The sequence below is a fragment of the Lichenostomus cassidix genome, chromosome 2 (assembly GCF_008360975.1).
Source record: "Lichenostomus cassidix isolate B80296 chromosome 2, HeHo_3.0, whole genome shotgun sequence".
In the NCBI taxonomy this organism is placed as follows: domain Eukaryota; kingdom Metazoa; phylum Chordata; class Aves; order Passeriformes; family Meliphagidae; genus Lichenostomus; species Lichenostomus cassidix.
Window position 1 is genome coordinate 16,883,096 of NC_139482.1, and position 16,437 is coordinate 16,899,532.

At 45.3% G+C, this 16,437-nt stretch overlaps 1 protein-coding gene across 4 annotated transcripts in view; it reads left to right on the forward strand.

Annotated features, from left to right (window-relative positions):
- The first annotated feature begins 10,891 nt into the window (after positions 1–10,891).
- ARHGAP21 (Rho GTPase activating protein 21) overlaps positions 10,892–16,437 on the forward strand; it is a 114,246-nt gene continuing 108,700 nt past the window's right edge. For 2 of the 4 annotated variants that reach the window (XM_085050516.1, XM_085050515.1), the window contains exon 1: positions 12,584–12,718. In XM_085050516.1, the coding sequence (XP_084906642.1) occupies positions 12,632–12,718 (87 nt within the window). In that variant the 5' untranslated portion in view covers positions 12,584–12,631. Of the gene's footprint in view, positions 11,135–11,262; positions 11,279–12,397; positions 12,719–16,437 lie in introns of those variants that run through there. The other 2 variants (XM_085050511.1, XM_085050512.1) reach the window with 2 other exon arrangements.

Below are 16,437 nucleotides of genomic sequence, written 5' to 3' on the forward strand. Positions count from 1 at the left end.
TGACAAAAGGGTTTCTTACAACAAAGAAGGAAAACACACAGTATATGCTATAGTATACTCATTATTTCAAATATGCTTATGTTGAAATAATGATCCATATCCTGTGCAGATCTTCTTTTCAGTGTGATGCTGCCTTGCTATACTTCCCAGGAGCTGGTGGGCTGCAGGATCCACCCCTGGCACAGCTCTGCTCCAACAGCTGTCACAGCAGAATGAGGTTTTATAACAAGAGAGTGGGCAACTGTAATTTTGGTACTCAGGGATTCGTGGGAGGTTGTTTCTTGACTCCAAGGCAAATAGATAAATGAGAATATACAGTGAGAGATGCACAGGCTTCAGTGCACTTCGCAAGAGTTGCTACCAGGCGATCCATACCCAGCTACTTATGTGTTATGGCACCTTTAGAAATACTATGCTTTCTCCTGAAGGACCTTCTCACTGCCAAATGCTTTTTGCATGTGTTCAGTGGATGCCTGAGTCATGGATTCTACAGCGCTAACACTCGCAAAACCAAGTTTATTTTTGATCTCCTTTCCAAAACTTCTTTTCTAATTCATAACTGTAGTCAGCAGCACCTTTGACCTCTTCCCATATACTGAGCCTTAAGACAGACATACAGTTAAAGCCCTGAGTTGTATTTGCTTTCTAAATTAGCATCCAGGCTCTGATAAACGTGGCAATGACTGGATAACAAAGTTATTGTTTCATGCTGTTTGCTGGCAGCATCAGAAGAATAACCACAATGGTCTCAGTTCAAGCCACACACGATGGAAAAGAAACCTGCTGTAGGGTGGCCTTTGTTCTCAATCCCAATTCTATGAAAAGAGCACATCTCCAATCACTGTCTTGTCCAGGTGAACATGATAAGGATTTATCACTCCTTGGTACAGAATAGTTTAAAGAATATCTGTACAGAAAGTCTTTCTATGATGTTGACATAAGGTGTACAATGAATAAAAAAACCCCAGCCCTCATGAGAGTGTGTGTTTTTAAAAGAAAATATTTGACTTTAGTTTTAATGCATTTGGCACATAGTTTATGATGTTTCTTCACCTCAAGAGAGGTTAATTATATCATGTTTCAATATTTTATTTTTCTCTGGACTTATACACAAGTCAGTTGTGAAACAGATCTAGAAACTTCCTGTGGTAGGGGACACACTGTTCAATTCTTTATTACTATTAAATGCACCCAATTTCTATGTTAAAAAAAAAAATGCACATATTAGGTATATTGTTTCCAGGGTCACAACCATTTTTGGTACAGTTTATGACAGCCAGACTGCTAAATTTTTAAACATAATGAATGAAACTAAACAGAAAATCAATATTTTCTTCTACAGAAGCTTTCAAAATTCAAGGCTGGTACCTTGCTCAGAGTAAAGAAATCTTCCTTACTAAAGACAAACCTCTAGTAACACAGATCCTGCAGCCCAGCCACACTGTTGCTCTCACCCCAGAAAATGGCATGACAATTTATAAAGCTAAAGAATTAGAAAATAACTAATTAACATAATTGAAATGTCTCAGTTAATATACTTGGTTAACAGCAATGTTACCAAGAGAAAATCCCCCCTACACACTTGGATGAAAGCCTTGCAGTTACCTCATGTTATATTTATTTCTTAATATAGAAATAATTAATACTTTTATATGTATAGTTATACAGAGCAGAATTGCACAGCTGTCCCTGGCTAGCCATCAAAGGGATGTGTTTTACAGACAAGAATAAATTGTTACTTTTTCCGTAGTTCTCCCAATATGAGGGTGGACAAAAAGAAAGTAATATGCTAATATGTCACTGCAGTTGCAGTAGTCTGGGCTTTCCAGAAGTCACTGGAGAGAAACAAGAACCCTCAGAGGTTGATGCAAACCATCTTATATGTGGTATGAACGTGTCTGGCCAGCTTCTTTGTCTCTTCATTGACTATTGAGAGAGCATAGCTGATTAGCTCAGATCAAATGAATAATTTATAGATGGGTAAAATCAGGTGTCATGAATACCATCCTCAGTGTCTAGTGCATTTGGAGAGCGCAAGGCAAGCAGAAAACTCCCCTTTGTCACAGGATGTTAAGGGGTCGTGTTATTAAGCTCCCTGTTTGCCCAGATTTGTAAGGATTTGCTTGCTGCTGGAATAAACAATAGTGGCTGTGCAGGAACACATGTATCTGCAACAAGAGCCCCTCATTCTTGTCTTCATGTTGAGCTAAATTGAGGGTGAGTAACGCATTCATATTTTTGAAGGAGAGTACCCAGCATATGCTTTGATGATCCATTAATGTTTTCAATATTTCAGCAGTACTCCTGCTCTGACTTGGAACCAAAAGAAGTTATTTCATTAAAAAGAAGAAGAGAGTATGAGATCCATTTAATTAAAGCTTTTCCAGCCAATATGCTAAGCAACATTTAGATTCTGCAGGCATCTTATGTATAATCAATGGAAATTGCATGAGTAGAAACTGGAAAGGCTGAGAGGAAGCCAATGCAAAATGAGCAAAGGCTACAATAGACTAGACCCCAGATTACAAGGCTGTGGCATTTATCAGAAAAGAACCAAAATATTTGACTACGAAGTGGGCCCCTGTCTGTTGAAGAGTGGCAGAACCCTTAGATGGTTTAGAGCACCCTGGCCAGCCTGCTCTGCACAAAGTGACACAGTGGACAGGAATAAGGTGCTCCAACAATGCTTCTGCAGAGGATGCTGCAAGCAGCAGGATCATTGACCAGCACAATCCCATCACTCAGAAGGACCAGTCTCCTTAGAGCTGGCATCTCCTCCAGCTGGGTCAGTTGTTTCTGTACCCTCTCAAAGCAGAGCAGCATGACAAGGAGAGGATTGTGGGCGCTATTCCATTAGTCCAGCAGTCTGTGAAATAACCATTTAGCTTCAGATGCACCTAAATCAAGGAGTTGTTTGAGGTCACCATGTTTAGGTGGCAACAAGATGGACCATCCCTTCCCAGTGATCCAAGCAATGTGCCTCACTCTCAGCTCTCATCTTTGTTCTTGTAAGAACAATATTGTTATGAGCAAGAAGAGCATAATCCTCTGAGCTAGAGTCAGAAAACACATCTTGCAGGACGAAATGCCAAAAGATGACTGCTGCAGTGTTTCCACATGGTTCAGCCTCTTCACTAAAGCAGCTAACTATTGGAAGGGACTTGAGCTCTGCACAGATGTTATTTACCCCTATTTTGAAATGCAGAAAGTTGCAGTAATCTGTTTATTTTTCTTTAACTCTTTTGTCCTTTGGAAGAATCACAATTCAGAAGGCAATATAACTAATTTTTAAGGAAATTATTGAGCTGCCAGTGTTTTAACAATTGTTGCTTTTTAAAAGAAAGCAATAAATAAGGAAAAGAAGATTAAATAAACTTAGAAGCTACGAGCAGCACAAAAATGTTTTAGCGAATACAGAAGTTTGAAAAATGACGAGTGTTGCAAATCTTTGTTTTTTCTCTGGCTTTCATCAAGATTTCTCTAAAACTTAGAGGATGTCTCCAAAAGAGCAGCCTGACACATTGCAAATGGAATAGAACCTGTTGCTCCTGCAGCTGGTCCCAAAGGGGATGAGAAGAGCAATCAGGAATATATCATATCAAGCAGGAGGGGTTTCCCTTTGGGTATCTTTTTTATATTAATCAGATCCAGTTACTCAGGCTAATTACCTTTATTAAAGTTGTAAGATACTTGTGGCCCTCACCTCGGGAAGTCATATAGTCCTGAAATCTAACAGTCCATCCCCATCAGATCAAAAGGAAAGACCACTCTTAATATATCAAAAATATTAATCCCTGACCCTAGACATCAGGGGAAAATGCTTTGCATTACTATGCTCAGAGTTTGTTTTGTATTTTGCTTAGGCCCTAAGGACTGCCTTGAGAATTAAATTAACTTGGACTGCTTTCCCTTGCCTCCCTTGCAACTCTTTGGTCTAATCCTGCAAATGACCTTTGTGTGGACATACTTTGCATCCACATGGAGCCATTTGGAGTCTGGTGCATGTGAAACAGCACAATATTACAGTGAAGAGTTCAAGTATATCTAATGAGTTAAAATATTTGGCTGCTGCTTTTTTCTGGGAAAGCAGTTTTGAAATGAACATCTGAGAGTGTCTCAGCAGAAGACTGGGCTGAAAATATTCTGTAAACGTGGCTTTGTTCCTTACCTCATTACTTTCATTTCGACTTCTGCAGCATTATGTTATTGCTGATTAGATTTCTGGATTGATTTTTGACTAGATTTGAAGCTCTAAGTCCGTTGCCAAACAGGGACAAACTGATGGAGGGTCCTGATGATTGATTTAGTCACACTAGCAACATGTTATATTTAATGCCTTCTTCAGTCAGTTCAAAAGCATGTTTCTTCTTTCCACACTAGAGTTTGCATAAGCAGACAACACAGCCTGTTTACAGAAAACTAATGAGAATTTCTGTTCCTTAGTTGCAATAATTTACATGGCTGGATTCCTATGTTGTTTGGGGTTTTTTTTTCCTGTAAAGGCAGATGAGCCACTTGGAACCTGAATCCAATTCTGGGTGTCCCTAATTCTTCCATGTTGGTCCCTAAAGCTAGAGCAGAATGAGTCATTAGATAGTTTCTGTAACTCCAAGCAGCCAGCATCTTCTGTAGCATTTGTTCAAAGGGATTGTAAAACTCTGAAAGAGAATGAATTTCATATTTTCTTCTTCTTGAAAGCAGCATTCATATACAATCCTTTCTCTGGAAGGAGGATGTAGCTTGCTGGGGAATTTATAATCCTTCTTTCAGGAAACCATGGTAAAAGTTTAGTTCTGTTAAAATACCAAAGATATTCCTAATCCAGTCTCTTCTGGAAAATTTATACCGTACAGACATAAATACAATGCAGCTTGCCTCACAAGATTGGTTTTTTGTTTGGTTTTTGATTTATTTGTTTTTCATTTTTCCTTTTTTAAAGGGGATCGTGCTTCCCTGAATGCTGTCTCCCCATTTGCCATCTCATTTTTTAAAACTCCAGCAGAAAGATGGGTGGTGGGAAAGCAGTGAGGAAACAAAACAACCAACACCCCCCCAGCCAACCAACAAAAAAACCCAAACAAACCACTCCAGTGCAATATCACTTTCAGAGCCTAGTCCCCATAAATAGTAATCAGCTTACAGGTTTAGACACCTTCTGGCCTTTGGATGACTCCTGCTGTCCTAGAGAACATCTCTTGTGTCTATTCAGTGAAAAGAGAGCTGAGCAGCGGTCAGTTGGCATTAGCAGCAGCCCATGAAGTCAGGTTTAAAAGCCAGTAAAAGCCAAATACCTGGATTCTACAGGGTATCTGGCAGTGAGGTTCTGATGAGCTCAAAGGGAAGTAAAAAGCTCCTTGGACAGAGTAGGTAAAATGTGAGAGCAGCAACTGACACCCTGCCTTTGGGTGGGGCACACCATTTTTGGAAGGAGGGAGGGTTTGAATGAAATCAACATATTCATGTGATATGTCTCAATTTTACTCCTGAGCTTTTCCTCAGTGTATGAAAGCTGTCTTGATCCAGCCCAGCTCTAGAGGAAGATCTGTTTCATGGCAGAACAGGAGAAAGCTGACACACTTTGTCCATCTAGAGGGAAGCTGTGGATAGTCAGAACAAATAAGAGATGGGTAGCCTGAATTTTGGAAATGGCTGTTAGCACCTCTGTACTACTAAAACAAGACTTCACTAATCAGTGGATCAAGCTGCTGATTATGTGATAAAGCAAGGAGTGAGTGCTTACACTGTTGTCAATTCATCACTGGCTACTTCAAGCTAAATTGTCAGTTCAGTAGTTAAACTAAACATTTTACAAAATAGGGCTGATTTATTACCTTCCAGCCAGAAGCACAGAACCAAACACAGAGCTGTTATTTCAGTAGAGGAGCTAAGGTAACTCAAATTGTCATTTCACTTTTCTCTGCCATTCGAGCACTTAAACCTCTCCTGTCATGGCCAGTTTTAAATAGGTTGAATATTTATTGTGTTGAACTCTTTTAAACTGCGTGTGTGTGGGAGGGGAGGGTTTCTGAGGGAAAATGCTGCACATGTAATAGTCCCTGCTGGCTTTCTCAAACAAGTTAACATTGTTTGACCTAAAGTGAATAAACCCTCAGCAGAACTGAGGCCGATGACTTTATCTGTTAGACTCTGGCTCCTCTAATTTAAAACAAATGAAAGAATGTAGATAGTTTAAGTGAATACAGAAAAGATTGGAGTGATTTTTTTTCCCTCGACCTTTAAAAAATTAGGAAATTCTCCATAAACAGGCACAGCATCTTCAGAAACATTGTCACTGTTGTTATTCCACAGTGACAGTTTCCAACAGCAAAGCACAAAAAACAAGTTTTGCTTTGCTCATGGTTTCAGAGTGTGTCAGTAGATTTTCATTGCTAGGAACCCAAGTATTAAGTGAGTTCTTCTGGGCTCCTCCTAACCATAATCTGGCTTGCTCAAATTTTATACTGCAACTCATTCTCCTGGGCTCACTGAATTATACATGAAATTGTTTTTGTCCCTGGCTGGATGATAGCAAATTCCTGCAGGCTTGAACAACTGTGTATTTCTTTACAGAGTACCAAGTTAGCGGTCTGAGCTGAAATACTATTGCTTCAAACAAACCAAAATGTATCCAACTCCAGGCTCAGAATAGCAGGGATGATTAGTGTGAACAACTGAGGGTTACTGCTGTGCCAGCCTGCCTTGGTGCACACTGGTAGCCTCACACAAGCACTTCTGGGTCCAGCTCAGGAGGACTGGCGATGGAACAGGGTTGCTGGCTGGGAGGAACAGTCATCGTTGTCCACTCCTGGCTCCTCTTTGTGCTTTGGACATTGTCACCCTGTCCACGCTAGGAGCAACATCCTGACAGACACAGATCTCCCTTTACACCTCAGCTTTTTATCTAAGAAGACTACACTGAAGAGTAGAAGACACATCATCTGAGACATTGGTTTTCATAGCATAGGGAGTTGGTTCCCAAAAGTGGACAACTGCCAGAAGACAAATGGCTTCTTTCTCCCTAGAGTGCAGCAGGATAAGAGCTAGATGCCCAGTCTTCCACCCAAACTGCAGTATTACTCTCTGTTGGCACCCCAAGCAGTGATTTCCCCTGAGAGTATTCCTGCAGAATACTGTATGTGCTTAAAATGGTGTTACTTCTGGGAGGAGTTGCCTAACTCCCTGTGACTGATGGAGATGGCTGACTGAAGCTTCAGGATGTCAAAATCTGCTCTTACTATGGACCCAGTGACAGGCCTTGCTGCAGTTCTCTTTGGTAGTGCTCTGGAGCACTTTAAAAGCATCAGTATCCAGGGCCAAGGTGTAGGCAGGTGTGATCTCCTGTGAAGACAAGACTGAAATGAAAGAAAGGAGACACGTTTGCCAGAGTTCAGTGTGGAAGGGGAGCCAAGGTGTAGGCATGGCAGCAGTGACATTTATTTCTGTTGCCTGAGTGTAGGTAATAGGAACATTCATAGAGTGAAAGGGGAATATTGTGGCACACTTGCCAAGAAAACAGCCATCACTACTGATGTCTAGGATGAATACTCTTCTAGTGCTGGACAAGAAACAAATGCCTGTATCATGACTGAATCACAGGAATTTCAATGCAGAAACCTGTAAAGCAAATGCAGCTGCAGACAATGGTCATGTTACTGTGCAGCTCTAGTAATGATTTCATGGCTTTTACATATCTAGGAGGGACTGACTACTATCTGCAGTATCTTGGAAATACTAATGAATGAAGAGTGTGTTATCCACTCCTCAAACTCCCATTCTGGGGAGAATGTAATGAATCGTTCTCGGGCAGGGCACCTGTAAGCATCCTTGGGGAGTGGGGACTCTGTTAGGCTGATGCCAGTAGTGAAAAGCCTTTAGCTAGGCATAATGTGGTGCTTGCAAACACTTCCTGGAAGGCAGTAGTATTTCTCATGTACAAAGCAGAGGACATAGGAGAGATGTCCAGGTTCAGCCTGAACCTCTCAAAGCAGGCCCTGATCATGAGATTAAAGCCACTGGTGACTATAGCAGAAAGTCTGATCAGAATGAGCATTACCTCAGCAGCTCCTACAAGTGACAATTTCTGAAGGCAAACATCAGCACAAACATCTACTTGCCTGAGGCATATCTCCTCCCACTCACTCTTCCTTTCATCCCTAAACTCAGGCCCTGTTAAACTTGCATCTTTTCCTACTTAACTTTTCAGACTTCTCCTTAGGAGACAAGTCCCAGCACAAAATATCCAAGATTTACTGCTATCTCCCACTGCTGCCTATCTAATCTATTTCACTCAGGTACTCCACACTAATCTAATCTAAAGAGTCCTGTAAAAAACCCGCTCTCACTTTAAGTTCCTTTTCTCTCCACTCGTGTTGTTGTCTAACCTGAAGGTTGGGCATTTGGGACTGGCTATGGCTGAGCCTCCTCAGTGCCTGTGGCACCTCAGGTCTGACATATTGGTGAGACATGAGAAAGCCTTCAAGATGGCAAGGACAACAGAACTGCTTGGCAAGTGAATTGCTTCACCTGGATGCAGGTAAATGTCTACACACTTGAGCAAGAGAGAGAAAGGCAAGTCCTTGCACCCTGCCAGAAGCAGATGGTATGAACCATCTGGAAAGGAGGCAGGTACCTAAAACATATTTAGTGTAATGAAATTCAGTCCTCCAGTCTACCTGGCCAAGTGAGTTTTGATGCCACCAAATTAGCCTCCAGAATATCTATATTCTCAACACATCAACACGTTCATTCAGCAAATGATAGTTTAAGGAGAGCCCAATAATTGTGCCACCACTGACCCAGCAGAATGGGCAGAACAGAACAACTGAGCACACCTTAGCCCCTAGACTGCAGGACAGGCTTAACTCTGCCTACCTTGGCAATTTAAATTAGCTGCTAGACTTTGCACTGAAGTGGCTGAAATGCGCTTGAAGATGTCTGCAGCAGCTCTCCTGTGGGGATGATACTCTTTTGCAAGGAGTGATAATAAACAGTAGGATGGTGCTAACACTTTAAGCTGCTGCAGCTGCCTGCTAAGTGAGTATGTGTCAACACCTTCAGACTGGAAGGCGAGAAAGTGAAATTATAGCTTTTGGTTACCCTGTTTCTCCTTTTGCAACCTCTTTTATTAAATCCCTTTCAAAGATGATTAAGGGACTCAAAGATTTGCTGGTGTGTTATGAATCCAATATATGGAACATGTTTACAAAAGTTTGTGTTCTTCTTTAAGCTTTTATTGTAACTATGACACCATATTTTCAATGAAAAATGGCAGCAAGGTAGTCTTACACAGGAAAGTCCTAAGAACACTCCAGTGTCTTGAATAAGAACCTCTGCCACTTAAAAAAATAGAACACTGTAAAATGAGAAAGAAAATTAAGTACACAGTTTAACAAAGGCTTGCATAGCCTAAATTTTCTTGTGATAATTACACAAATATAATATTTTCAGAGTCAATAATGAGATGTAGTCCCTCAACCTAGCAATGAAGTAATACGTGATTCTAGGATCAAATTCCTCTGTGATAGTTTCCATCTCCCTGTTAAAAGTCTGAAAACTAAAGCTAGAGAAATTGGCAATGTAAAAAAAGTAAAACTGGAGGATTTGTCACTGTATTGACGTAGCTATGCTGATATAGATACTTGTAAGATACTATACTCAAGAGTCCACTTGTAGTTTAATCTCTCCAAGACATTTTGTAAATCTGACAATGTTCTATTTGGGTATTAGTTACGATAGTAAGTTAGATTTGGAGTCGGTACTGTGGCTCCTAGAGAAAAAAAAAAATTATTATGAACACATGAACAGATTCTGTATACATCATGGGGTTTTGATGGTGTTCTGCAGATTGGCATGATGACTCCAGTGCAGAGAACAGTACACAGCCAAGCACAAAGCTACACGTCTTGGTTCTGTTTGATAACAGTCTCAACAGAATTGTCCCAACTGTTCCCTTTCTCCACCCTTCAAAAATCTCAAGTGATTTTAATTCTGGTCTTTTCAACTTCTTGACAACCATTGTGCAAACTATATTATAACAGTTTTCTCTGGGTATGGATGGCAACTCAATCTTTAAATGTTGTAAGACAGTGAGACATTATTAGGGAGCTGGGCATAACCCTCCTGTAGATTGCCAGCTGGACAGCAGTATGCTTATTCAAAATGTGTGCATGGAATCCCTGGTCCAGGTCAGGTTCAGCCACCAAGTGGTCTTTAACATCAGAAATTTATAAGCAGCTCAAATTCAGAAACTACCACACATTTTTAACAATATATATGCCTAAAGAAATCCACAGCAACACACAGTATTGTAGGCAAGCACCTGAATCAGCGTGACAGGCCATGAGTCTTTATACCCTTTTAAACTTAGCAGATGTGGCCTTGGTTGACAATAATTAGCATATGAGTCTTGAGACTTTTACTTTCAGCTAGTGGAGATAAGCTCTTTCCTCAGTTCTCCGGATACCAGTATTCATCCCTGCTGATGGTGCAAGTTGCTGATGGATAACCAGGGCAGTCACCTCTTCTCAGAGATTGCAATCTCATGGCCAAGGGTAGCAGAGTAAAAAAGCCACAACCCAAAACATTTACTATTGTTTTCAGAACACAAACTAGACACAACCTTTCCTCTCACTCCAGACCTTTACCAATTCTTACAAATGCTTTCTTTTTCTTTGTTCCCTTTCACAGAGACCTTAATTGTCCAGCCCTACGCTGGAACACACCACTCTAAAAACAGAAAAGCAATCAAAAATCACACACTCCGACGCTGCTAAAGTACAGAAAATGTTTGCATTTACCGCCTTCGCGACTACAACAAAACCCAGTTCCCCCTCCCCGCGCTACTCGCCAAGGGGCGGCCCTAGACTTGGGCCGGACCGTGCAGCGCCGGTCACTGTCCCGGTGCTGCCCGAGCCAGGTGCAGGTGGAGCTGGCGGCAGAAGCAGCAAACCCTGCGTTAGGGCGGAAAGTCTGAAATCGCTGCTGTGTGATCAGCCCCGAAAACGCCCAGGCAAGGAGCGGCAAACGCCGCCGCCCCAGGCCGTGCTGGCGGGGCTCTGCGCTCCCCGGCCGCAGGGCGGGTGCCCTGGACGGCAGCCGGAAGCCTATTCTTGCCCTCGCCGTGTCGTCGGAGAAGGTGGGTGGATTTTTGGTGGGAAGAGAAGCCGCCAGCTGGGAGGCAGGGGAGAGGGACATGGTCCCCAGCCGCAGAGGCAGCGGGAGCCGCCAGCGCCAGGAGGGTCGCGGCGGGGGAAGGGGCAGGAGCCCCGCGGGCCGCCGAGTAAGGGCAGCCGGCTGGAGGGCCGTGAGGCGGTGCCGCCCTTCGCGGGGTCGCACTGCCCGCCCGGCGGCTCGAGGCGGTGGTCACACCGCCTCGTCAGGGCGGGGGCGGCGTGCGGCGCTGGGACGGCGGAGGGGATGGGCTGTAACGGGACGGGGCAGCACGGCAGCCGGGCAGGGGGCCGGGGCGGCGATCGCGGTGAGCGGCACTGGGGCAGCGATCGCGGTGAGCGGCACGGGGGCAGCGGCACAGCTGAGCACAGCCCTGCGCCTTCGGGAGGGCGCTGCCCGAAGTGCCCCGCCGCTCCCCCTCGCCGAGGCCGGGCCGGTGCCCAGGTAGCCGGGGGAGCCCTGGGAGGAGCCCGCGGCGGGGAGCGGGGGGCGCAGCTGGCGCGGCGCGATGGCCCCAGCGCCGAGACGCCCTAATTGCCGCCGGCGGGGCCGCAGCGGCCGCAGGCTGCCGTTGTCGAAGCGAAGCGACGTCTGTGCGGGGGGAGGCCCGAAGGAGGGGCGCGGGCGGGGCGTGGGGCGCGGTGGTCTGATCGCGAACGGCTCCGGCTACGTAGACGGGGGGAGGGAGCCGCCTGCGAGCGGGGCAGACCCGCGTAAGAGACAAAAGCTCGGCACGGCCTCGCTGCTGCCGGAGGGGTCTTTGTTGCCGCTTCTTCTTCGGGGCCCGTGCGCTCTGTCTGCCGCCCCCCGCCCCGGCGCGCCGCTGGATACAGCCGGGGCGGGAATCGCGGGCAGGCGGCGGCTTCCGCCCGGCCCGGAGAGCGAGCGGCCCCTCGGCCCCGGTCCCGTCCTCTTCCTCCACCAGTTGATCAAAGTTGGGCTGGGCCGAGGCGGGGAGCGGCCCTACCGCCCCGCCGGCCGGGGCTGCCCGGACAGCGCTGCTCCCTCCGCGCTCCCTCCGGCGGCGTGTAGCGAAGTAGGAGGGAGCGGACACCTCCCGCCTCTCCCCGCTTGCCCTCTCCTCCCCGCGGCTGGGGCTCTGGATAGGAGGAGCCGGAGGAAGAGGAAGATGACGAGTGGGTGCAATTAGCCTAACAAGGCACGGGCGGCGGAGGCGGCGGCGGCCCCGCGCCGAGGACTGACACATCTGCTCTCTCTCCTCCTCTAGCCATGAAGGCAGAAGCCGGGGAGCGTAGCTGAAGCCCAGGGTCGTTCCGGCGCTCTTCTCTATGGCAACCGCGTGAAGGGGCCGACCCCCGTCCCCCGGCGGTGGGGCTGGGCTGGCCGAGACTCGCCTGGTGTGCGCGAGTGGCTCTGGCTTTGGCTCCCCCCTCCCGTCCCTTCCCTTTCCCGATGTGGGCTCCAGAGGATTTGCGCCTCCTTTGTAACCGGGAATGAAATAATGGCGACCCGGTGGGCAGCGGGGCCACTCGGCGGAGATGGAGACAACGAGCCCCCCCCGGGCGGCGGCAGCGGCGCCGGCGGCCAGGTAGGAGCGGCGGAGGCGGGCGGGGCGCGGGCCGGGCCGGGCAAGGGCGGCCGCCTCCCGCCGCGGGGAACGGCTTGGCTGGAGCGAGCTTAATGGCCGCTCCCTCCCGCTCTCCCTCCCTCCCTCCCACTCTTCCTGCCCGCCCGCCCCGGAGTTGCTGGGAGTTGGACGCTGGGAGTGGTGCGGCTCCCCGGCAGCGGAGGGGAGGCAGCCGCCCGGCCGGGCGCTCGCCGCGCACTCGGGGATCGCTCCCGGGCCGGGAGGCGGCGGCGCCTCCGCTGCCCCACGGGCCGGGCGGTGCCTCCGCTTCCCGCCCCGCGGAGCCGCCGCCGCCCTCGCCCTCGGCGCGGAGGTTTCCCCGGGCCGCCCCTTGGGCCCCTCGCACCCCCGGCCCCGCGGGCACGGCGTGGCGTGTCGCTCCCACACCCAACCTGCCCGGCCCGCAGGGACTGGGGCGCTTCGCTGGGCGCTCAGGGGTACGGCTTCGTCTCTGTCACATTGCTACCGTGGTGATTTTAGTAGAAATAAGGGTCTGGCCTCTGTCTGCTTGTACCCGGTGCTTGCCACTCTTGTATATCCGCAGCAGCTTGTATTAAGGGCATTTCTATCCATAGCATTTGTTGCTGGAACGATCCTCTGTGTGTTCAGTTCAGAAACTTCTTAGCATGCCCTATGGTGGCACCATTGCATGTTTTGACTTGCAAGACAAAGTTTTTAACACAGAACCGTGTCTGATCCTTCCTTCTGTGCTCCCTATTAATAATAATAAATGTCTCTGAAACAACTATTCACTTCAGATTCAATAAAATACGTATAACAGCTTCAGTAGCCTTGTTTTAAAATTTGTCTTAAACTTTACTTACAAGACAAACCTGATTTTGTATTTTTCAAAGTTAGAGTATGTTGTGCTGCAGAAAAAGCTGATTTAAGTTTCCATAGGGCTGCGAAATACATGCCCTTTATGTAGCTATTCCCCCTTTTGTTTGCTGAAATTGAAATACAATTGAGTGATTTTTAAACATACAGAACTTTAATTTAAAGGTGTGGGTGGTTTTTGGATTGGTTTTTTGTTTTGTGTGGGTTTTTTTTTTCTTAAGATGCTGAGTTTTAGTTTACGCCTATCTTGAATTCACCCTTTTGCCTTGATTTGAAAGTGGCACATACGATATTGTAAGATTTTCCTTTCTGGTATCACATCTATTAAGAGATTGATACAGTCTGTTAAAACTAGGTGGGTTAAATGAGGATAAAATTGGAATCTTAAGTAAGAGCACAGATGATATTAAGACTTTGTGATAAAATACAGCTGAAAAACAGTGCCATGTTTGGAGAACCTGTTCTTCAGTACTATTCAGATAGTGTGGGAAGAAGGAGAAAACCACATGTCTATGGGTAAAAATTAGTATCTGCTTTTTAATTCTGTCATATTGAAACTTCTGGTCTTTGGCACTGGCCCTTGTCATAATCTACCTCTCCCTGTGGTGGTAAGCCCTAACGAGGCCTGTGGCACTTTTGGAGCTCATGATGTTAAAGCTGTCTAATTGGGGACTACTAATAGGCGTGGAATTGCAAAATGCACTGCTCTGCCTGTTGTTTTGCCAGGTATTTACATGTTGGAGTTAAAATGTAACTGCTAGAAAACATGCGCTCAGACTGGTGATTGCCTTAATCACAGCAGGCCTGATGTAATCTTTGCTTGAACTTATACAGCCCCGGTAAATGTCTGATCAAGGTTGCCGAGTGTTCTCCGTTGCCTTTGTATAATATTGCTGCATGTCTTAAAGTTTCGTTTATTTCCTTACAACTTTATTTTCATAGATTTATGTAAAATGCCAAGAGAGTGAGGATTTGTGGCTTGGCATCTGCTCTCAGTTCAGTTGATGGGATAGTTACTGTGTACAGTACTTCATGTGCTATATATGAACAAGTCTCTTTAACTGAAGTCTCTCTTGTTTGTACTGAACAGTAAGAATGGCTTTTCTGTTTAAAAAATCAGAAAACTCCTTAATGAAAGACAATTACTATAAAAAGGGAGTTCAGGTTTTCAAAAAAATTGCAGTTGCAGGGGTTTATAGTGTTCTAATACTGATGTGCAAGGTATTAGCAATTTTGGGAAATGATTTATGGTTTTGGGACACTGGATCCCATATGGTGTTTGCATTATAATGCAGTAATTAAGTCATCTTCATTTAATTTTTAGCTGTAGACTTTTACAGATAGCAGGTTGTCACGACGAAGATTCCAAGCATGTTGTTCACCACAGTCAAGGGAGTTGCTACAGAAATTGGGATTTTTAACCAGTTTAAGGTTTACTGCACAACTGTAGTCATCAAGGTTTGAGCTAAAAACTCAAAGAACTGAAAAACTTGTTCTCTAGCTTCAGAATCAGTGGTTAGACTAAGAAAGGGAATGTCTGACTGAGAAGTGGTGCTTCTGTGTATCTTTGTGTACACAGGTAGGAGAATAGAGGACATGCGATTTGAGTCCTCTGGGTACCTTGTATGTTGGTCGATAATTATGTTTTGTTCTGGACGCCTGTCTGCTCTGATATTAAGTTCTGTTTGGTCATGCCTTGCCATGTTTTCTATTTTTATTTTCACCTATTTTTTTTGTTGTTGTTTTCCCTTTGACACTGTACCTGGTGGTCTTTCTTAGCCAGTGAGAAAGCTTTCAGAGCGCATTCACTGAAACGATTGTTGTGAACAAAGATTGCACATTCAGGCTTGCAGGCTCCTGTCTGAACATGGAGCGCCTGTTCAAAGGGACAGGTCACGTATTCTGGGCTCCTGGGGGAGCTGGCAGAGAGGGCCAGGGACTCTCAGGGCTGTTTGCCATTCTGTTTGAAATCTGACACGCGTTTACAAATGGAAGAATTGCTGGGCTTATGTTCATAAGGCCAGATAAGTGAGAGCGTGTTCCTTCTGGCTTTTAGATTAATAGGCATCCGCTATCTCTGTTCCGTCAGGTTGTAGCGGTGTTTTTCTGGAGAGTTTAAACCCTGCTGAGGTACAGGCAGTACTGCTTCAGTCACAACATCCCACCTACAGACCTGTCCAGATTCCACGCTGGAGCTAGTATCTTCAGTAGTGTAAATTTATATTCCCATCTTCTGCCTAGAAAGGCACAACAAGAAGTGCTTTTATTTTTTTGAGGTTTTTTGCTTTTTTGTTCCTACTGTTTTGCATTTAAAGAATTGCTGTGTCTCTTTGTGGTATAGTTTACTGTTATTCTGTATTAAAATTACATTCAGAACATTAGATGCTGGTTGAAAAAAATATTGACCACAGTGTGTGTGGCTTTAAAAGCCAAATTTGAATTCTTAACAATACTGTTTTCTCATTTTATGAATACTAAAATGAATACTAAAAATACTTTTATAAAGTATTTTTATCAAGACTGGTATTTTTCTGTTGGTTTTGTGACATGCTTTTGTTTTGCTTAGCCAGGTGAGTTGTTAGGAGTAGTGAATGGTCTTTAGTGATTCCCAAAAGCTTCTATATTTGTCAGAAGTTAAGAATACATTTCCAAAGATTTCTGTAAAAAAAAAAAAAAAGTGAAAGGTTTATCAGTACTTGCTTTATAATCACAACTGTTCAATTGCAGAGAAGAAGAAAACCCCACAATATTCTCACTCCTACACCTTAGAGAGAGCGCAACTGCATAAACTGAAGAGAAGCATGTGCTGGGTCAGGAACCAGAGAAGGGCAATGATGGCTCTA